At 40.3% G+C, this 24158-nt stretch overlaps 1 protein-coding gene across 2 annotated transcripts; it reads right to left on the reverse strand.

Moving 5' to 3' along the window:
• Window positions 1–2239: 2239 nt before the first annotated feature.
• Window positions 2240–22547, reverse strand: LOC129096823 (oxysterol-binding protein-related protein 3-like). Of its 2 annotated transcripts, XM_054605496.1 has the most exons (22): window positions 22475–22547; window positions 15973–16164; window positions 15455–15571; window positions 14377–14430; window positions 14176–14289; window positions 13835–13987; window positions 13646–13736; window positions 13399–13502; window positions 12641–12730; window positions 12357–12516; window positions 12095–12219; window positions 11879–12010; window positions 11220–11313; window positions 10002–10237; window positions 8844–8981; window positions 7548–7611; window positions 7006–7084; window positions 6671–6815; window positions 5996–6140; window positions 5462–5588; window positions 4065–4187; window positions 2240–2973 (listed from the first exon to the last, which is right to left on the reverse strand). In XM_054605496.1, the coding sequence occupies exons 2-22, from the start codon at window positions 16033–16035 to the stop codon at window positions 2877–2879; spliced, it is 2451 nt and encodes an 816-aa protein (XP_054461471.1). In that variant the 5' UTR covers window positions 16036–16164; window positions 22475–22547; the 3' UTR covers window positions 2240–2876. The 2 variants fall into 2 exon arrangements, with proteins under 2 accessions (XP_054461471.1, XP_054461470.1); XM_054605495.1 differs by having other exon boundaries at window positions 11879–12219.
• Between the last annotated feature and the right edge of the window lie 1611 nt (window positions 22548–24158).

A 24158-nucleotide genomic window follows, 5' to 3' on the forward strand; every position in this document is an offset into this window, starting at 1 on the left:
TGTAGTGTTATTGCTTGTAGCAGTTTTAATAAATAATAATTCATGGATATCAAAATATGTAACGATTACTAATAACTCAGCCAAGAATCTTAACTGTAATCGTACTCAGTTTCCACTATAAGACACCATTAGTTTAAGTAACAGAATGTAACATAATATTAAAATTTAGGACGCCAACGAATTTTGGAAAAAAAGGGAAACCTTCCAAATTTGATCTTGATCAGTTAAATCTCAATCTCAGGGTTGCTACAGAGTTATTGTCAGGTGTACAGTGACGGTCACAAAAATCTAATTATCAAGTTCCTTATAAATAAAATATTTATTGGACTGACTAACAGCCAAGGAAAAGCCTGTCAATGTCCATGTGGATTGACTTTAAAGCTGGAGCCACACCAGTCTCCGGTGTGGCTCATCAGTGACGATCACCTTCCTGGAAAACAAAGGAGACAGCAAACAGGACAGACACCCCTAGTGGAATGTAACCGGGTCCAACTACCCAGACACTTTACAGGCTGTGCAGAGCTCTCATAACTGGGTCGAGAATTACCCAGAAACAACTAGAGCATGACCATGATCACAAAAAATGGAACGTATCCATTTTAAACTTAAGCTGAACAGTCTGCAAAACATGCTGTTAGCAGTAAACACCAGAAACTATTGTCCCCCTCACTACAGCCAGCGGCATCAAACACTTCAAGCCTTAAACTAACAGCATCCAACTTCGATTTGGCACCCAACAAGCAAAACTCCAATAACTCCTCCCATGCTCTCAAGAATTCCTCCACAGAAGCCATAACGGAGGAACAAACTTTGACACACAAAACCCAAACTGATCCGTACAAAATGAAACTATTACCCTAAGACACTTACAGCAAGAGCAGCCCTTACACAGCTAACATCACTGCAGCCCCGTCCCTCTAGCTGCCTAACCAGAGACTGAGTAAACTCCCCCCTAGTCTTCAGGTGCTACTTGTGGCAGGTAACCTAACAGGGATAGAACAGCAGCAATTTATACAGTGTACAGGACCATCTAAACTCTGTTCCACAAAAATCCCCAGCATAACACAGCGCTGTGACACAAACACATTCCTCAGGAAGACTAATCACCAACAGAAAAACAGCCTTCTCACCACACTCGTTCTTGTCTCCCCAAAAGAACTAGGTTGCACATCAAAGAGGTGTAACTGTCTATTAGGCTTCTACTGATCCTGAAATCCATCTCTGCACATCAAGCCTATTCACAACCAGCAGAGCCAAATTCACTACAGAAATCCAACCCTGGTCAATCAAATTAGGACGAGCCCCCATATGTTACAACCCGACTCGAAGGCTGAAACATAAATGTTAAAAAATAATAAATAAAACACATTTATATAAAAAATACATAAAATAAAATAAACTGTGAGTCTATCCAGGCCAGCAGTAAATTGAGAGTCCAACCACTAAGTGACTGAGGGGTCCTGATAGCTGTTTCTGGTATAAGTTTATTGGTTAAGATTTCGTCATTGTTGTTATTATCTCATTTCAGTTTTGATCATCTTTCCGTCGAAGTTCACTACAGTAGTGAAGGAGTTAGCTTTCTCATCACAGAAAGTAGCTTTTGGGTAACAACTGGGTGAGCTGCTGGGCCTGTGTGGAGTTTGTATGTTCTCCCAGTGCCAGTGTGGGTTTTATTCCTGGTGCTCGGTCTCCTCCCACAGTCCCAAAGACATACAACTATAATAATGTGAATATATTTCAGTCTGTGATAGACTGAAATATATTCTAGCACCAGTCTTGACAGTCGTGAAAAATAATTTAAAAATAATAATGATCAGGTTTAAAAATAATAATTGGGAAATAAAATAACAATACCAAAAAAACAATACAAATAAAATGAATAATAATTAACGTCACATGTTCTATTGATTGGTTTCCAACATATTATACATAAACTTTATTTCAACAGCAAACAGTTTCAGAAAGGTTTTCTTTGCTGGTTTTCTGTGTTGCTTTTGCCTAAATCAAATCTCTTATGCCATTAATGTTTCCGTATCTTTACATTACATTACATTACAGTCATTTAGCAGACGCTTTTATCCAAAGCTTTCACTTAGAATGTCTCAAAAGAGGGACATTTTTTGATGATACTTACTTTGGAAGAGACTCATTTGTGGCATTGAGTGAAACAAGCTAAATCAATTGTTGTTTATCCCTTATGCATACAAAAACAAAGTGTGACACACCATAACTTGTCCATCCATTGTACAGTTTATTATCTTTTTTTAAACATAGAGCATCATTGTTGTTTTCCTCATTGATAAACATTATCCACAGCCTTATGACATCATGACTCATTATAACAAGGCAGCATACTGAAAAAGGCTAAAGTCTCATTTATAATCAGAACATCTGATCAGCTTTTGGTTTATGTCATGTCAAAATCCTTGGGTCACGATGCTGACTGGATGGAGGAAGTTCACTCCCAACCTTGATCCTTTTCTCTCCAGTGAAGTCCACATATCATACTCACATCATCCAAACAAGTATTTAAAGTCTCTAGAATAAAAGTGTTTTTGCATAACTGCTACAGCAGTTGATTGAGTGAGGCACTGCAATAAAAGGCACTTTGGTAAATGCAACACAACATGATATGAATCTTTACACTGACGCTTTGTCAATTACAGTTATGAGAATAGGAGAAACAAAACAGAAGTTCTACAGGCTCTGCTCAGTCCTGAAAGAGGAAGCAGGTTTGTCCATATAGGTTTGGGTTACCCTGACATGGGGTAACTCATGTTAAGCAGGTCAGGGCACTTGGAGGCTGGTCTCAGTTCAGTTTTATACTTCCCTCTCGATGATAAGTTGTCGTCAAGAGGTTTGGTAAAATCCAGAGGTCACCACAACACAGGTAAGTCTATTTTACTGAAGCCAGGGTCTCTGCGCTGCTCCCAGTAGGAGTTGTTGCTCACCCACGTGTCATTGTCTGACTTCCTGTCAACACAGAACAAATCACTTAATGATTGATGCATCTTGAATGATTATCATATTTATATTAAATGATACCTATCGAATGTACAGCCTATACCATATCAGTTTCCAGAATAATATAAAACAATAAAGACATCATTTAAATTATCCCAAAAGTTTGTGTCTTTATAATGTTCATAATATTCTGTAGGCGAGCCTAGATAAGACAGTTTATGTCAGAAAAATGTCCTAACTATGTGTACAACATCGTTCAATAAGCTAAAATATCTAGGAATGTGAGGGAGGATTGTATTTTAAATAGTCTGTGTAAAACTACAACTTTACAATCAATAGAGGATCTGAGGAGTGATGAGTTGCAATACATTATGTAATAGATCTGATGTAATGGACAGTGAAATGAGTGGAAAATCCTTTTTTGTTGTCATGATGAGCCCAACAGTTATCCTAACAACCCAGTGTGTTCATCACAAGTCCACAGACTGTGACATTTATTAGATGTTCTTTGTGGCTCAGGGCCATAATCACAAACAACATACAATTATAAGAAAACGATGGCCCATCGCATGGCTAAAGTGCAACAGATGTCACTTAATAAGGAGGAAGGACATTCTTGAAAAAGGTACATAGTTTACAAATAACTCTTGGCTTATCTGATTGTACTCGTCTCCCAAGCGATTGCCATTTCAAAAGGTTGCAGATCCTCTGGTTTGTATTCAGCCCTTTTATATTTTCCAATGATTTCAGGAATTTTTGCGTTCTAAACTTACAAAAAGACTGCCTGTACTTTTTTGTTTACATACAACCAACACTATTTCAATTCTAGCCCTTGTTTAAATTCTACATTCATATCGCATGATGTCATTCTTCACTCTTCTAAACAGTTAGTTTCAACCAGTTGATTAAACATTTGTGTGAGGTAAGAAACCACAGGCATCCAGTATCTGCTCGTATAAACACACGAGACACAGTGGCTGCTACAGAGTCGGTCTCCGTTCATATGCGACAAACCAATTTAGTGGAAAAGCCTGCGCCAACACTGTGTCTGATCGCACACAAAGACACACACGCACACGGACATGAAATCGGCAGCGTACTTGAAAAAGCGTGGCTGGTGCATCATGTTGTTTTCCTGCAGCACTTTCCTCCTCTCCCTCTGGAGCTGCTCTATCCTCTGTTTTTGCTCCTCGGCTCCTTCTGTGTTCCCCTCCTCCAACAGCCTGGACGAAGATAACAAGAGAGAGTGAGTCAGAAATTTGGTCACCATTCGTCCCATATTTTCTCAAACTGGAACATTCTTGCTTTGCCCCCTCAGGGTAGAAGGTAGCTGTGTTAGTTTCAGGTGAATTTATGTTCCTGTGGCAATTGAGCTGCTAAATTGTTGTACTTAATATTTTGAGTGTATTACTTTGGTACAGAAGCTGTAGATTTTTGACTTATCATAGTGGGAAAAAAGCTCAGGTATACTGACAACATAAACACTAGCCCCTCTTTGACCAAAAGGTTGCAGCAATCTCAGGAAATAAAAAAAAGTTGCTTTTGAGCATTCCCTGATTGCATTTTCATCTCATCTGAGGAACAATAAAGATTCAAATTCAACCTGTCGCATATTTAAAAATGGCAACTGTGTTTGGAAAGCAATTTTCACATGAGAATACCACAACACAGATTCCTCCTGTTGTTTGTATTTACTGTTGCTTGACTTTAATCTTTTGAGTTTGATGTAATGAATCCTGCAGGACCTAAATTTAGATTCAGGTTTAATTCCTAAATTCCTCAAAAAGGTTTCTGGTCCCCTGGGAAAGTTCCTGCAGTGAAAACTCCTTAAATGGCTTCGTTCTACTTAAGTGCCTCAGTAATCCATGACAGGGTGACGGTGAGCCGGCACGCACTATACCAGGACCATGAAACTCAATTCAATCCAACTGCAAACCTCGTCGTTTTCCTACTGTCAAAATGACTCTGTGAAAAATGATTTTTTGCATTTATATTGTAAAAAGATTGTCTAATGGCATTACAACAAGAATAATGTAGCTGAAGAGATTTCTATGAGACTTTTTACATTTTTTTTGGTCCACTAACTCATTTTTTAATTCACTTTTATATTGCTTTTATTAATCCAACCTAAGACACACACGAATGTATTTGTTGGGGTCCAAAATTGTACAAAATAAAATCTCTACATGAGTGAACAATTATTATTGGGTCTTCATTCCCCTGGATCTAAACTCTCATAGTCTGCTGCCATGGTTACTTTATATTTCAGACGTACTGTTTCACACCACGTGGGTTCTACCAGATCTTGGCAAACAAAATCATGTTTGTAAAAAAAACATTTGGCAGCTTTGAGTCCATTAAGACTACAGGGTCATCTGTAAAACCCATTAGACTACAATACAAGGTTAAACAGTAACCTAAGTAATAAGGTGTAAAGTTTTTTAAATGTGTAGGGATGATGTCTGTGTGCAGGCCAAGAGAACTTAAGAGTGTCAACCTCTGGTCCGGCCTGAAGCGTGTGTCCGTGGGGGGCAGAAGAGGTCTCAGAGGGGAGTCCAGCTCATTTAACTCCACTGCAAACTGGGTGAAGCCATAGTACTGGTCTTGTTCCACTGGCATGGGGTCTACACACACACAAACACAAATTAACAAATGAAGTTGTGTTACATTACAGTCAGTCATTACATTACATTACATTACAGTCATTTAGCAGACGCTTTTATCCAAAGCGACTTACAATCAGTAGTATATTACATATCATTCACCCATTCACACACTGATGACAGGGCTACCATGCAAGGTAGGCCTCTAACTAACATTCATGCAACATCCAGTCCACACCGATGGCAAGCCTTCGGGAGCAACTTGGGGTTAAGTGTCTTGCCCAAGGACACATCGACTGCTGAAGCCGGGTATCGAACTACCTTGCTCTCCACTTGCTCTCCACTACGCCACAGCCGCCCCGTGTTGTTTGCTTGAAGGAACTATTGTAAAAACATTATACTGACATTCCAAGGGACCAATCACTCACTTGCTCTCCAGATACACGTGGCAGAAGGTGGGTCTCCTTGGAAAACGGACTCGTGCCATTTTCCAAAGATGGAGTGTACAACTTTTCCATTTGAATCTGTGACCACGCCCTCTATCTCGTTCACTGTAGAGCTCCATGACCTCGCCTAAGAAAAAAATAAAAAGAGGGAATTGTTTTTATGTGTGAGATGGAAGAAATATCTTACACAAAATGAGAGAAGACATCCCAAGTATCACATTTTATTTGTGTGATAAATATTTTATGATTTAGGTCAGGGTTTAAGGGGTTTGGAATGCGCATGGTTTAAAAAAATTCAGCTCCCATCTTTGTCCAGAAGGTGGTGCTGTTTGCCTTGATAGCGCTGATCGTACGGAATGCTTAGAGGAAGCACTGCATTACAGAAAACTACAGTCATCTTTTTCAAATGAAGAAACATAAGTGTCTGTTCATGTTCAGAGGATTATGAAGCAACTGTAATGATTACAAAAGTCTGACACAGTTTCATGTGATTGTGACAAACCAGTTCATACTAATAGGGGAGAAACAACAGTAACAGTTGCTAAGTACATTTAGAAAAACACAAGAAATCCACTGGATAATAATTAAATATAGTAGTATTATAGTAGTACTATTATATAGTAATATAATAGTAATTAAATATATGCGTTTCCTAACCTTGACAAATGTGACTTTACACTGGCAGGCGTCACTGTTGAGATTTTTGATGGACATCTCTCCGTAGTGTTCGATCCAGCGCTGACCGCTCAGGATGTTATGGATGCACGACGTCACTTTGTTCCATTCGTAGTGGTCCCCAAACCTGGAGAAAAAAAACCACACACACACATACTGTGCTCAATATGCAAGCTGATTCATTCCTAATACACACACCTTTAGCCTACAATATTAACAATGACGTGGACACTCACACTAAACATGCAAGAGTGTAAACACTAATGCACATTCAAACACACACCCTCACACAATTTGTTAAGGAGTCAAAGACTTACGCAGGTAGTGTGACATGTGTGGTTCCCATGGGAACAATTTCCATGGATTTTCCCCAGAACTTATTTTTCCATCGAACATCTAAAAAATAAAAATAAAAATAAAATAAAGGGGTTGCCAAACAACAGGTGAGTGCTTGTTCTTAATGTAAATATTCAAGGCTTTATCTAGTCTCTTCAGTAAACAGCAGCGTTTCTTTATAAGTCTTTATTCATATGCAAACAAAAGCAGCAGCGTCTTTGTTCTTGAACAACATACAAGAGTTTAAAAATGAGGTCACGTTGGTTTAATCTGCACATTAATTTAGTTAGAGTATGTACATAAAGTATCAAACACTCATTCAATGGAAGGTCACAGAGTGATCACCAAGGCAACGGGAGGTTAACTTCGGTCACTTAATCTTCCACAACACCACTTTCCACCTTAAATATAACCTACAGCGTGTGTGAAACACTCAGAAACAAAAAGGCGCGGTGGCAGCGATGAACACATAAGCCCAGACAAAAATGAGATGTTTATTCCAAACATGCTCTCTCCTGCTCACCTTGCCAAAAGGTGAAGTTCCTTGAATCAGAGTGGCATGCTGACACAGGTGGGTGATGACTCACCTGGGAAAAGGAGAGAAGAGATACAAGATGAGATAAAGTGAACTCTCTCAAAGGCTTTTACACAGCGGACTCTACCATGAATCAGTCCAAACAAAAAGGTGGGGAAGGGGAAACATAGAACCTTTTATGCCAGCTTTAAACCATTACTACATTTATTTTGAGAGATCAGTATAATAACTGTAAACAAACAAGGCCCACAGAGATGAATGGCAGGTCAGTGCCCGACTTCTCTGCTTTATATTGTTTGCTACTAGATTTGATTTAAAGAGGTCGTGTGAGCTGCTTTAAAGAATGCAACAGGAAGAGGGCGCTGTTCTACCAATGCACAAGACCTTCACTGACACCTCTGACATGAGACAACCTGACCACGGCGACAATGCATTTGACAATAACAAATCTAAACATAAAAATAATAGTAGCACATTTGAATTAAAGGCATACTTTACCCACAAAACGACCAGTTGCATTTCAATTACTCACCCCAAGTTACCTCGAATTCTTAAAGAAAATGTTTTTTTCCTCTCGTGCCTCCACAGTGAATGAACAATCAAAGCACCAATTGAAGTAAATTGGGGCAAAACTGTAGCAAAAATCCTTTCACAAACTCTCACACAACTTGTGCAGTTTAATCCAAGTCTCATTTATCCAACCGTATGCTTAATACTTCCCAAATACATGCATATTCACTAAACCTTGCTATACAAAACACATAAGTATATTGCACCTGAGCAAGCTTGAGGCTGTTTATCGTATCTGTGCCAATCAGAAGTGTTTTAAATAGTAAGGTTTTAGCGAAGATGCACGTGGTAGTAGTGAGTATTCGACTGGATAAATGAGACTCAGGATTATACTGCACGAGTTGTGATGAGTGGTTTCTAAACTGATGTTTTGTTGTAGTTTTGCTGTTGTTAAATGAGGCCACCATTTACATCAATTCATCAAGAAGTGTCTCGTTTTTTTAAATTCTTGGTTCAATGCAAAGGCAGTGCAAGAAAAACAGTTTTCTTCTAGAATTCAAGGCAGTACCCAGTGAGTTTTTGTTATACAAATGGTCATTTTGTTGGGGAATCCTTCTTCTAATTAGAGTGATACAAAATCTGCATCACATTTAATTTGCATTTGATTTTAATCACTTGTGGATTAAACTGAAAAGTAGCCAATCCTAAAAAGGGAGTGTATTGAGTGAGTGAGTCAGTGAGTCATGTGTGTGTTGTGAACCGTGTGACTTCTACCTGTTCAGCTATAAACCTGAAGCTTTTATCAGGTCTGTCACACTCGTACGTCTCTCCAAGGACAGGGTTAAAGGGCTTACTTCCTGCTCGATGGTACGTGGATGCATATGCGGATATTGCAAACGTGGCGACATACACCTGCACAGAAAATCAGAGGGAGAATGACGTGTTACATGGGAGTATTCAAAGTATTGGTTTTGTCTTGATGATTCTGTGTACATGTATGTGTGTACATGTATGGTGTGTGACACCACCGACTTTGTTAACTCGGGACTATTGCATGACGTAGCTGCATTCCAAATCACATACTTTATCTTCTTACTTTTAGTCCATACCGCAGCAGCCCTTACAAAGCAGGTAATGTTGCATGAAGTATTGGGACATACTACTTCCTCATCACATTGCACCTTGAACTTTGACTCTTTTGATCATGTATCAGCTGTTCAGTTGGTCAGAACAGCCAGAAAGGCACGCTGACTCGTAAAAACGAAAACTGCCAACAGATGCAGTAGGACATCCTGCTGTTCTGGCAAACTACATTTGATATACTTTGAATCGGGACATTTTTCTGGCATATTCATACATGACACAACTTTAGGTAGAGGTAAATGTGTATTTGTGTACAAGTATGTATAATTACAATTACCTGTTAGTACCGTGTGTTGTATATTATACAGTATGTATATGTGAGAGACTTACCACATGACGCTTTTGTATCTTTGAAACTAACTCTGATAAAATAGTGTTATAAATAGAACCAGGAAGAAAAAGAAGATCAAAAGCTTCGTTTCTAAAAATGTAATATTTATAAAAGCCTCTCGCTGAAGTGCACACAGAGCAAAAGACAAACATCAGTGTAGGTTTTAAAAATCTTCCTAAGGAAGAGCTTTTTGCTAAAGCTACTTTGATGATCATGTTTCCATCCGTTCATCTGTTTCGGTGCTTTAGTTGTGCATGTGTATAAATAACTGTGTGTACATTAGATCCTCTCTCAACTGTTACGTTAGCAATAGAACATGCTTACATTTCTCTATCTATCTCTTTCCTGTTTGTGTGTGTGTGTGTGTGTGTGTGTGTGTGTGTGTGTGTGTGTGTGTGTGTGTGTGTGTGTGTGTGTGTGTGTGTGTGTGTGTGTGTGTGTGTTTGCCTTCCTCTCACCATGCGCTGGTAAGGGTCTTGGGTGTTGTTGGCGGTGTCCAGCAGCTCACTGTACTCCAGCTCCTCGCACAGCCTCTGCAGGGTGTTGAGCGGCTCATTGAGCTGCACTGGCATGGCCACCTTGGACAGGTCCTTACCGATGTTGTTCCTCAGGATGTTCCACAGGCTCACGCTGCTGGTGGGGCTGGTGGAGGGCAGCGTGGAGCGCCGACGAGCCACGGTCACCACGCTGCTAACTTGAGGAGAATAGTGTGAGATTAGAATAAGACTAGGATAGTGACAAGAGGTGGTGTACATAGTGTAAAATCAAGTGTCAATAAAACCTTTGGTGTTCTAAGGGGATTTGATTGAGACAAGACATGTTGTAGCTATAGAGGTGGCACTTTAAGCCAGCATCAAATTTGTTTCACCCAAATGTGAACAAAATGCAACAGACCTGTTAAAGTGGCACATTGTAATGCCGCGACATGGGCTAAATGCTGTTTGAGAGCCATATAAGTAAATTCTATAAGATACTTTGAACTGTTTGACTGAATAAGTGTGTTTTTTAGAATTGAAAATGGTTGAATTCAATTATACAAATCAAAATACTGAAAAAAGATTGTATTTTTATCAGCTTCAGTATAAATATTCCAACACACTGACATACTCGAATTTCCCCCATGGGGATCAATAAAGGAATATAATAATAATAATAAGCCTTCAGAAAACCTATATAACACGGTCTGAAAAACCCTTTCCCTGCCAGCTTTACTCTCTCCATATCTCTGTTTCTAAACCAGGTGAAAAGCAATATTTCTATTTGCAACGTTTTTACATGTTGTGGGCACTTGGAAGCAAAGGTTTAAGCAGTCAAGAAAAAAAAAAAAAGCAACACCATCTGCAGCAGTGAATTAATGATGAGTGTAAACAGATGCTTTGTCTCATACTATGCGAGGAAACATGGTAGTGAGTTTGTAAACGCTTCTAGAGTTGGCAGTGGTCATATTCAACACATTCTCTGAGCAAGTCAGTCATTTCAATGACAGTATAGTCACAGTCAGTCAAGTGCCCTAGGAGAGACAAGCTCGGCCTCTTTTTGACAGAATAAGATGTGTTTGCACTGTCTTTCTCTCTGTTTAGTGAGATAATGTCCACACACACACACACACACACACACACACACACACACACACACACCACACACACACACACTGAACGTGTAACTGTATCATGTACCAGAGTTGTGTCTCACACTGCCTCCCTCGTTGCTGTAGGTATCCATGGACATGCTGTCACTGACATCACTAATGTACGAGTCATCATCAGAGACCTGGAGACAGAAAGTCAACGATGAAAGGTCAGCTACCGGCAAGAACATATAATCAAAGGACAATAATAAACAAACAAAAAGACATTCGTCATCACAATGGAAAATTAAAAAAATTCACCCAGTGTAGAGAGTGTTTGTTGTGACTCTTCAGTATTAGTTGTGTTAATTTAAAGGTGGCCGTGTTGGGACAGTAGTCATAGTCAAAATACACAGATTACCTTTCCTGCACGATTAACCCTTTATAAGACTTGAACTTGATTTGTATGACCACTGTAGCGCCGAAACATGTAGTAAATAAATTGATTATGCTCAACAATCTTTATTCTTTATAATCGATTTTAAATATAATTTATAAAGCGAAGAATTTTCATGGTTCATCTGCAACTTTATCTGCTTAACATTAATTTAAACCAACAAAATAAGTCAATTTTCAACATGCCACCTTTAAATTGTGAAAGATATTTTTCCCAATTTCTAACGGTTTGTAGACTAAACAATTAATTGATTAATAGACCAAAGCATTTGGCTTCAAACACAGAGAGTAAAGTAGTAGACGGTGTCTCACCTCATTCTCGGAAGAGGAAGAGGAGAGGAGGTACTCCTGAGCATCAAAAAACTCTGATATGGACTCTGGGATGGACACTTTGCTCTCATTGGACACCTGGTGGACCAAAGAGTGAGACCCTCCTGGACATTCCTGATGATAATAAGAAGTCAGTTTAGTGAAAATGAACCTGAGGTGATAGTTGGTGGACAGTTGTGATTTTTGAGTCCTACTCACCGAGGCATAGGTGGTCTTCAAGCCAATGACCTGCGCTGGCTGTGGGGCCTGCCTGTCGATGGCGTGCCTCAGTCTGTCTCTTTCCGATACTAGGGAACTAAAGGCTGACTTCAGTGTGGTGTGGACTGGGAAGTAGGAAATGCAAGACAGAGAGTTGTCATGGAAACTATCTTACCATTAAACACAAACAACCATTTATTTCAATCTAAAGTAAAAAATGCATCTCCTGAGCTGACTAGCAGACACCCCAGCAGGGACTCACTGTTGTTTGCCAGCATGCAGAAGTCCTCCTGCAGACGGGACGCGTCCGTAGGCGAGTCTGGGGATTCGGGACAGACCTCCTGGGTGTTTGAGTCAGTGGTGGAGAGGTTGGGGTTGGAGGCGTGGAGACGAGGGGACTGAGAGGAGATGCAGCTTGGTACCTGGTGGACCAAAAAAAACAAAACGGATAAAGGATAAGCCATTAATTCCCCGTCATTCACACTGTTGAATGAAGTAAATGAATAAATAAATAAATAACCATCAAAAGAAAAGCTGCACATGTACCTGTAGTGTGGCTTTGGTTTCTTTGCCATTGTTTTTGGATCGCCATCTCCTTGGCCTCTTCTCTTTTTTGGGCATGTCATAATTAGACGCCTGTGGTACCACAAGAAGACTTTAAGGGAGCAGTAAACAAAAACACTTCCTCTTTTCTTAGCATCCAGAAAAGTAATGTCGTTATCAGTCTTCATTCATTCCATGAGTTAGGTCATTATTTGACATTTTACACACAATCCCCACTGGAAGGAAGCGGGACATAAGTGGCATGTAAACGTCTCTGCCAGTCTCTCAGCAGCAGATTCATTTACTGAACCAAAATAGTTTCCAATCCGCCCAATAGGAAAACATTTATTTTTTTATTTTCCCACCCACCATAGACAGTGAGGGGAATCTGCCTATAGTTAAACAGACGAGCTAACAGCCTGAGAGCCTTGATCAATCAATGTGGATGCGGTAAATATGTTCAAAACACACACACAATGAGATACTTGTTTGATTCCTGTGCAGATAATGCTTCACGGAACGCATCAAAAATAGACTTGAAGTATAAAAATGGAATAAGCTGATGGAATAAAATGAGTGACCGACGACAGAAATGCTTCTAAAATGCTTCCAGTTTGGCCTTTACGCCTTTAGACCTTTTCCATCATCACACAAAGCTGGCTAAAGCATTGTTATTACATATGTCTGCACATTGCTTAAATTAAGACAAAGAACAGATTTAATCGCAGCATGGCTATCTTAATGTGTGTTTCTGTGCTTACTTGTAGTGCACTGATGGCTGGGGCTGAGTATGTCCGGTGGAGGACCTCCATGCTCTTCAGCAGCAGGTTGAGTTCGAGCATGTACGATTCGCATTCCTCCAAATCTGAGTGAAAGACATTTAATTATTAGATGAAAGTTTGGGTGCATGCAATGACAGAATGAACGATTCACTGCAAGGAGACAAGCAAACCAGGAGACAATTAGTAAGGCAAGTAAGCAAAGAGAAATAGCAAACAATAAACCTACCTTTGCAGCACTTGTTCATGTCCTCTGAAGAATGCAACCAAGAACTGACCTTTGCCTGCTGGACTGACGCCTGCTTAGTAAGAGTAGCCCTCTGTTTGAGAGAAAGAGAGAGAGAGGATAAAGGCATTTGCAACCTCACATAACTACATCGCTACTGTGTCAAATCTTAAAAAAAAGGAAAAAACGTACTTTTCTTAGGGTGTCGGTGAGGGAGGGGGAGGAGGAGGCGTGGGGGTTGAAGAGGTGCCTCTCGTGGGGATACATGGCAATCTCGTTTTGCCTAAACACACGGTGATGACGCAGCTTCGACATCCACTCTTCAAACAGCTCTGGAGACTTCACCTGGGGGCCATAAAGTCAAATGAGGAGGGAGCAGTAACTGGGAGAACGGCTGCCGTGAGCGTCTTTGTATGAAACAGACAGAGTAAACGAAGGAGACAGCACGTAGGTGTTGATGCGTTTGCATACACCTATATCTCTGACCCATGTTGAATTAAAAAAAAAAAGAAAACTTGAGTGTCAGGGGTTACCTTCAAGTGATAGATGTTATTCTCTGTGTCCAGGTCGATACACATGGCCTTCTTCTTGATTGACATGACAGAGAGGCCGACATCGATGCAGCCGTGAAGCTTTCCCTTCTTCAGCTGTGAACGTAACACTTTGTTAGAGTGAATTTGTACGCGTTTAAATGCAAAAATGACAAGACACAGGGCTCTTGAGGTAATACCTACATCAGTTCCACGCTTTGCGTACTTCAAGATGCCTTTCTCCAACACAAAGTATCTCTAAGTGGGAAGAAATCAAACTGAAATCACTATATTTTCATAACATTACTCAGTTTTTTTGTTTAGTTTTACACTTTTAGCTCATACGACAGTAAAAACACCAATAAAAAAAAAAAAAAAAAAAAAAAGGTACGCAGACATTGTACCGTTATGAACAGATGTCCCATGACTGTGCGATTCAACTTCCACAACAGCAGCAGTAAAATAAGTGAACAGCAGTATTGATAATGACCATGTAAAGACATAGCAACAGCTTACAAGCACACTTTGCTCATTTTTGTTTTACAGTATAACAAAAAAAATAGAGAAGAATAGACTGATAAAGCACTTTGAGAGTACTTGAGACTGCCTTGTTGGTCAAAATATTGTCTATTTAAGTGGCTGTTTAATCATGTTGCAAGGCAGAACTTTCCAGGTATACGCGAGCACACAGAAGAGGGGGAGGAAGATGAGTCAGGTTTACAGTGTAATCGGCTGGGAATGAAAACAAAGGAAAGGAGGAAATACAGAGGACTATAATGGTGAAGAGGAGGAAATGTGGAAATAGCTTGAGGTATTAAAAGATACCAGGTCAGAACTTTAGTTGGACATTTAGGGAGGCCGGAAAGAATGACTGGTTCAATCCTGGTATCATCAGGAAATAAATCACACGTACACCCATGTACAGTATTGCACCTAAAATGCATTGTTGCTTTATTTCTTTACCAAAATGGATACGGGGCCGTGTTTAAAAACACCATCTGTGCTTTTAAAGAGCTCGGCTACATGTGATGAATACAGTGCAGAATAATAAAAACAAAAGTCTGCTTTGCTTCAGAGTTTAAAAGCATCACAAAATATGCAGAGACCATTATGTCTCACTATCTGACACCTTTCGTATCAAAAGCAATCAGGTTCAGAGAGAAAACAGTTCTTTGGTTCCACGAAAAGCAGCAGCGGTGTTCTATAGTAAGAAGATCTGTGATGCTGTTGCGGTCTTTGGCTTTAAATAGGGCTTGTGAGGTGTGAGGTGTGAGGTGCTCACCTTATGCCACCCCTTCATGGGCCACTTCCTCCTCTTGAGCAGGAAGCCCTCCTGTCTGTCAGGCTCCTGCATGCTGGCAGGAACCCCCCTGAGCCCCTCCACAATCTCCCAGCTGTCCTGGAGGGAGACACGGGCACAATACCGTATGAGTCATTTCCATTTAAATAAAACCATCTAAAGATGTTAACAGTAAACACATCGTCATCACACACATCACTTAAGTGCAACACTGTTGTGGCAGCGATAGTGTTTGTGGTAGAAACCGCACTATTGTGTTTCATGCATTTGTTTGTGTTTACATTTCTAGGAACACTTTAACGTTTGGTCACAGAGAGCAACACTTAATAAATAGAATTAATTTGAACTATTTGATATGATACTATTTCGATATGAACTGAAAAGAAAAAAAAACAGAAGCTGAATGCTAACAATAAGCACTTTTTGTTTCCACAGCAAAAACTCTCATACTGTACATTAAAGTACCACACACACACACACACACACACACACACACATACCTGGTTACTGTCGTGCTTAGAGGAGCCGCTGCTGTCACTGTGAGTGGGCGACTGCGTCGTCATCTTTTTGCGACTCGAGTGCTTTCTGCCCACCGTTGTTTCGTTTCTGTGGAAACCGCAGCAGCAGAGATCACAACGGAGCCACCAGTAGCATCACTCTGACCTTTGAAGGTCACGGCACCAAAGTCGGCACTGAGGAGAAAGGTTAGAAGCGACCCGATGTCAGAGCAGTCCAAAGGTTATCTTTAATGAGAACAGTGGCAGTGTGCGGGACCAGGCGGATAAAAACAGAGAGGAATCACTTACTCACTGTTTGTCTGACTAACTGTGAACAGCCTAATTTAGGACCAAAAGTCCAAAGTATCTTTGTTTTAAGGAAGCTACACACAAATATCTGGAAGAAAAACACATGAGAGACAAATAAGTCTTTATCATGAGCTCTCACAAACACTCAGTTCAGGGTTCAACTTGCTGCATGTGAATTCAGATGTATTCTGACTGAAGTTTGGCTTTGTGTGGACTATGATACTTACAAATACACACATAAACAAAACAGAAAAGTCAGTATGTGTGGTACCACACAAGTTTTATGAGGTTTTAAAGTTCCACTGGTAAACAACAATGTGTTAAAAAACGTGTGGAGATGATCATACAAACAAGGCTTTAATTAAAAAATAATAACAGTTATGACTCCAGAGGCTACTTCTATTTCCATGTTAATGTGACATTAGTGAAAATAGACGCTTAACCTATTTCTATCACCTAAACATTTAAAGCTCACTCCATCTGCATTCTGCAAAACTGAGAACTGGTCCCTTGCAGCTTCACCACTGACAGGTTTCAGAAAATGTAACTTCCCCTGATTCCCCTGATTCCCCAGCCTCCTCCTCCTGTATCAGCATTTTAGATACGGATGTGAATGTTTCCTTCGCGCGTTGATGAAATGTTATGTATCTGAAGCTTTAAAAAAGGTCACAGACGGTACAAGTCAGACAATAAAAACTAACCAAATTGGTTTGTTTAGCTTGAAGACTTTTGCGTTAGCTCTTCACAAAATAACAAAGTGGTTGCGTGGGCTTGAGCAGGGAACACCAGATTCTCGCTGAGATGTCACATTCATTCCTCTCCTCGCCACAAATGACATGCCCCAACCTGGCAGTGTACATTATACCTCTATGTGTGCCACTCCCTTTGTACGCTGAAACTGTCCTAACCTCAGGCGTGTTTACGTGGATTTGTGTACCATTCATCCGAGCAAGGCACATCCCTGTCTGGTGGATTAACACAGTAAGATATGCTCACATGTAAAGTCAAAACTCTTAAACTCTTGGAGTTTCAGTGCACTGAATCCTCTGCAAACAGTCTAGCAGTTTGGGTTTTTGTGTGTGTGTGTGTGTGTGTGTGTGTGTGTGTGTGTGTGTGTGTGTGTGTGTGTGTGTGTGTGTGTGTGTGTGTGTGTGTGTGTGTGTGTGTGTGTGTGTGTGTGTGTGTGTGTGTGTGTGTGTGTGTGTGCGTGTGTGTGTGTGCTGTAGTTCCCCAGGGCCTCTCTTACAGTCAGTAGCATGCCCAGGACGTGAGTCATCAACAGGAAAGAATGTGCTCAGTGCTTCGATACCCCCGACACACCATAACACAAAGCTAGCTACCGTCAACACTGGGCTAAAAGCGGCCCGAAACACACGGGCAGCCCACTTCACTTCACAGCTTCGGAGCACAGACTAAAAGGACAGACAATGTATTCGAGCTGGCTTCAAATGAGCTTTAATTAGCTCATCAAGTGGTTGTTTTTCACACTTTTCAGGCTGTGACATGTCTGGCGTCTTCAGCTGTAACTGAAGCTTTATGAATGTTTGTTAGGTTCAGGAATTCACACCCAACTTCTACATATCTACACCTGTTTAAAACACACCTGTAATCTAGCCTCTCAACAGCAAAATGTGCATCCAACCACCATGAAACATGATGTAATGGCAACTAATGTAGGAGCTTAGGGCTCGGATGTTACATTTTCCACCGGACTGAGTTTGTTGAGGAATACAATTGTGATCTAAACACTATAAGTGGTGAGTAAGGGCACCTCTTTACCTAACACACCTGGCTCTGCCTTCCATTCCTCAGCCTTTTCCCCGTCAGCAACAAAGTTTGCATCAAAACAATTCCTTTGAGCAAAACATTAAAAAAAGAAACTGCCACTGCATCTGTTCACAGATTTAGTCTGAAGTGTCACTCCCCAACTCACGACACTCCCGCACTTTAAAAGCTTAAAAGCTTGTGCGAAAAGCTGTGTATTAGTCGAGAACTGCCATAGATGAACTGTAAAATCTGTAAATGAAGCAGGGACATGTCAGTCCCCGAACATCCCTCGGAGTGCCCTACTTACCTCCACTGAGTGATTACTGTAGTATTGTGCACCGATGTGCCTCCTGCACTGTAAGACTAGAAGTGTGCTGGGGTTTTGTCCCAAGTCTTGCGTAATGGGAGTCAATTATTAACGGCAAAACACCTTGTAAATGATCGGTTAGGATGGAAAGGGGTCATTCTCACAGCAACGCAAGATGCCACAGAGTCACAAGGCCCAAATGAGGGAATAAAAAAGGTTTAAAAGGTGATGGAAGGGACAAGTTTATGTGCTTTTCTCTCTTCTTTTTTAAACATGAATCAGCGTTCATGAGGTCAGCTGATGGGAGGGACGGATCGTCAGAACAGATAAACGGTAATAACGGTAAATGAAATGGTTTTGTCTGGATGTATGAAAGTGTAATATCAGTGGGACCTGCATGGTACACAATAAGGTAACATTTGGTATGTGCTGTGCGGTCTAACTTAAAACCTGTGTACAGGAACTAAAACTACTTCTTTTCCCCCTTCCTGCATATTTTCTGTTTCACAGCACTGAAGAAAGAAAGTACCTAACAATTACCTAACAATGAGAAAATATATCCCAACTAAGCTTCACCCTTTTGATAGGATAGGCCCTGTTTCTAAGGTGAACACGGACCTGCTTAACACCAGGAGACAAGAGCAGAGATGCAAATACAAGAGTACACAAGAGTGGAACTTTTTCCTTCTTCTTGTCCGATCCCCAGCAACCAACAAAGTGGTCAGCCTCCTAAAATGTCCACCGCGCTAACCACCGGTGCTCCTCAAAAGCCTTCACGTGACAAACTTTGTGCACAGGCTGAGATGCACTCCAGGAATGCTGCTTTTAGGAACACAACGTTCAACTAAAACTCAAACAACCGAGTCACTATGTACACCATAGCTACAGGCAACGCATACTACATATTCACAGAACGCCCTGTGGCTTTCATTAAGCAAAGCCTCGTCTGTTGTTCACCGGTTTTTATGACTGGATCTCGAGACAACTGAATTCTGAGGAATTGTCAAGCTGGAGTTTCCAGTCCTAGCATGGCAAGCACAAAGACTTGGACATAGCAGCCAATCCATCTGTTTTCTGCATGTAGACATTCTTGCAACAGCAGGACTGCCATCAATCCAACAGTCCACATAGTTGTATACCCATCACCCCCATTACTCGCCGATTGGGACTGCAAAAAAAAGGTCCTCACAGATGGCTCATCTGTGTCTCTACCTCCAATGAAGCGTCAGAATATTCCGCTAAAGCTTCTTCACAGATTTACCGAGTTTAAGCTGTGCATGATCCGCTGATTACTAAACCCAGATCCGGCTTAATATAGACTCGCATCTGGCAATATTATCCGGCTACTTCGTACATAAACGCCCAAATTTTACACGGAAGTAGGGTTTTCGCATATGGTTTTGAAAAGGATGGTGGCAGGAGCACTTAGCTTATCTGACCTGTGACAAGATGCCCGACTGGGTGTTTTTATTGGAGTCGGTTGAAGAGAAGTTGTGCTTGAAACGTCACCTATGGTGTAATAAATAAGTCGACATTGGAGAGCTGCAGTGTGTGAGCTAATTATTTGTTTATTTCATGACAACAGAGTGTTTTTAACAGTTTTTTTTTCCCATCTAAAAAGTAACGGTGCCGGCGTTGGCTGTATGCAGGCAGAGGAAAACTGATGTGGGCATCAAGAGCGTGTTGAAAGAGGTAAAAAAAGCAGCCCCAATATGCCATTCAGCAGTCGGTTATCTTCATGTGCACTCAAAGAGAGACAGAAAGAGAACAATCTTGAGAGCCAGCATGCCCATAGAGTCTTGACCGATGTATTTTTGAGAAGCTGCATCACATAAGATGTCTCTCTTCTGTCTCTTTTCCCTGCTGAGACAAGGGACACTCTGTGTAACTGCTCAATCACCGGTTGCTATGGATACAAAAAAAAAGCCATGGCAAAGGCAAGACTATATTCAGTTTGTTTGTTCTTTATAGACAAATCGGACGGCATAAAACAAGGAGCTATTTATAGACCCTGTGCCGTTACCAGCAGAACATGATTTCACATAAGTGTCAGTGTCGACCATGGCTGGAAGTAGGACACAACATTCTGTAGCCTTATAAAACCATAAGAGATCAGAGGCGGGATTTTTTTTTCTCAGAGTGGTCACTTGTGGTGTATTAGCGAAGGCAGGAATGCTCTGTATTTAACAGCTTTTAAGTGGGTGTTGTGTAAAAGAGAGTGACATAGAGATAACTCAGTGAGTCACGTCGGCCATGCTGGATGTTTACGCCCAGAAATGTTGCAGCAAGAATAAACATTTGGGCTGAGCTGTAATCAGCTGACTGATGGATTGTATTGATTCCTTAAGGCGCAATCCTCTGTTGGCTTGAGATCACGCTTTAGATGGGGGTCTAGCACCCCCTGAAGTCTGTAGGGGTTTAGTCTTGTATACTCGTTCTAGGGCTGCAACTAATGATTATCTGCATTATCAATTAATGTGGCAATTATTTCTCTGTTGATTGATTTAGCACTTGGCCTATGAAATGTCAGACACATGAGAAATTCAAAAAAATCGTCAAATGTCTAATTTTGACTGGCCAACACTCCAGAACCTAATGGCATTCTGTAATAATATAAAACAGTGAAAATCAGCTCATCCTCACATTGAGGATCCTTAAACAAAAGCTGGAAATAAGATTTTCTGGCAATCTTGCTTAAAAAATGACTTTCATGATTAAATCGATTATCAAAATAGTTGCAGGTTAATTTTCAGACTCATCAATTAATAAACTTATTGTTACAGATGCCAGATTAGAAGTATAAACAACTACCAGTAGTTTTTTGTTATGTTTTGTTATTGAACCCATGTTGTATCCTTCTCCTCCATTATTAAAAGTAAAAATATTCTTATAACATGATTACAGTTTTGTGAAACCGCCTCACCTTCAGTTTAGATATGTTAACAGCAAACTTCAAGGTTAAAGATATCTCAGGTACACTGCTGGCAACGTGTGAAGGGCACAGTGATAGCGATGCCATCATCACAGTGATCCAGTCTGGACTATGAGGTGCTAAGAAGGCCACGTGTTGATTGACCATATGATTAAAAAAAACAGTCACTCAAGCAAAAGAATGAAGTGAAACTGCTGAATGGCTCATAATCATTTCATGATGTATGGTGTGTAGGGACGCAACCAACAAATCATATAGAAAAAAAATTAAAAAGTGAAAAAGTCCAAAGTGAATAACGTCTTGTTTCGACAAATAGTTCATAAAGATCATCAAACAAAGATATCATGGAAGCCGAGGAAAGACAAGTCACATTTGAGAAGCTGGAACCTTTTTTTGGCATATTCAGTTAAGAAATTACTTAATAACTTAATAAGTTGATTATCAGAATTGCTGCCAATTAAATTTCTGCTGATTGCTTAATCAACTTATCATTTTTGCTCTAATAGTCCACTGGAAAAACATTCAGTCCTCTATACTGTACATGTAAAACACAGGCTATGAGTAATATATAACTTTACAGAAATCAGCTATGAATGAATGTCTCCCATCCTCAGTATAATCTCAATATCTACTAAAAACACACAGAATAAATGTTAGATTTAATGCATTGCTTCTGCTTATGGCTGGGGATGATGTCAGCATAGACAACCAGTTATGGGGACAAACTCCACGGGGACGAACCCACAGGTGTCCCACACACACACACACACACACACACACACACACACACACACACACACACACACACACACACACACACACACACACACACACACACACACACACACACACACACACACACAGTTCCTGTTGCCAACAGCCAACACAGCAAAATAAAACTTGTCAGACAAAATGTCCAATAATTCCCCCCATGTGCTCCTGATCCCTGCTCTCACATATATATATATAAAACATACATATATATAAAACATATATAAATATAAAACACGGAAGCACCACTGTGCCAAATGTCATGAGGAAGCCCATTAATAATTCTGTCGAAAGCCCGACAGGAGCGACATGAACTGTGCAGCTTAGTCCAACCAATACATGGACAATAACAGCAGAAGACAACGAGATCATTGCACAAGAGTTCTGAGTATTAATGACAGAAAAGAATACATGCTTACGGTTCTGCGGTTCTGCTACAGCATCCTATGGAGACATGCGGTACCTGGCTTCGGGCTTTCTGCTGCTCGTCACACCGTCGGAGCTATGTGGAGGAGGCGGGCTCTGCTCAGTGTGCCGGAGTGACAGACGCTCTGCTGAGCCAATCACAGTCGAGGATGGTTCTGGGGGCGGGGTCAAGGGGTTGGGCGGACACCTTTTTTTATTTGAGTTTTATTATATTCCTTTATTGATCATCATGGGGGAAATTCAAGTGTTGCAGCAGCTCAACTACACAGACAATAAATACACATACTATACAACTACACAGACAATAAATACACATACTATACAACTACACAGACAATAAATACACATACTATACAACTACACAGACAATAAATACACATACTATACAACTACACAGACAATAAATACACATACTACAACTACACAGACAATAAATACACATACTATACAACTACACAGACAATAAATACACATACTATACAACTACACAGACAATAAATACACATACTATACAACTACACAGACACAGACAATAAATACACATACTATACAACAAAATAAAGATAGATAGATAGATAGTGACGTTAGAAGAGTCAAAGACAAGGAAAATGCATCCAAGGTGAAAGTTTAGCGTAAACTCCTACGTAAATTACGTTAATCCTGAATGATTAATGTGACCTTTTGTGTTGATGGGTCATTTGTTTCTGTTTTGTACCCCCCCACCCCCCACCCACTCTCATCATTGGTTTCAGTCACGTTGGCATCAATCACACTTTTGTTTTACTTCTCTAATGATCATTCACCCTTGTCATCTGAGCTGACTGATTTCTGTTTGATTTAAAATGTTAATTACAACACTCAAAAACAACAAGGCCCCCTTTATTTCCCTTAATCTCAGCCCATCACACTAATTATGTACTGCTACTAAATAAGGGATGCAATTTATGATTATTTTCATTATTTAGTAATGTTCCAATAAATTTTATAGATTAGAAAACTGCCCAAAAAAAAATGTTGTCATAGAATTGCTTGTTGTGTCTGAATATCTCTTCAAAACCGAAATATATTCAGTTTATAATCTTTAAATACAAAAAAAAGCAGGAAAGGAAAGGAAAATGTTGAAAAATGACTTAAGGGATTACTCAATTATTTTTCTGCTAATCAACTAATGAATTCCTTTAAAATGATGTTGTGGATAGTAGGACACATGAATGTTCATGAATAACGGCCAGAGGGTATGGAAATACAGTATGTCTTTATAATCGGTCTGGTCTCATTGCTTCATAAGTCCAATGACAGATTGTTTGCTGCTTTTCTTCAGACATTCTGGTTGCAAAAGATGGCTTTACCCACAAGTGCTGACTGTTTGAGTAAGTGAGAGAAGTCGTGTGATTGCACCCAGACGGAATGAGCGCGTGGGTGAATGAATGAGCATGTGTTCATGTGTTTCTGTTTAATGTCCGTCTTAAGTTCTGCTCCTCTAACTTCTTCAGAGAAAAGCCCTGCTAGGTCAGTCGTCCTCTATTGTCCTTGTAGCTTTGTCTGAACCTTCATGCATTGGATTTGTTTACCCAACAAAACAAATTTCCTCCTTTGCATGGGCATGAGGCTGTCACTTCCTGTCTGGGCTTATTTCTATGGCAACATGGCAACAGAGGGCAGGAAAAACATTAAACA

Source organism: Anoplopoma fimbria, chromosome 10 (genome assembly GCF_027596085.1).
Source record: "Anoplopoma fimbria isolate UVic2021 breed Golden Eagle Sablefish chromosome 10, Afim_UVic_2022, whole genome shotgun sequence".
Lineage (NCBI taxonomy): Eukaryota > Metazoa > Chordata > Actinopteri > Perciformes > Anoplopomatidae > Anoplopoma > Anoplopoma fimbria.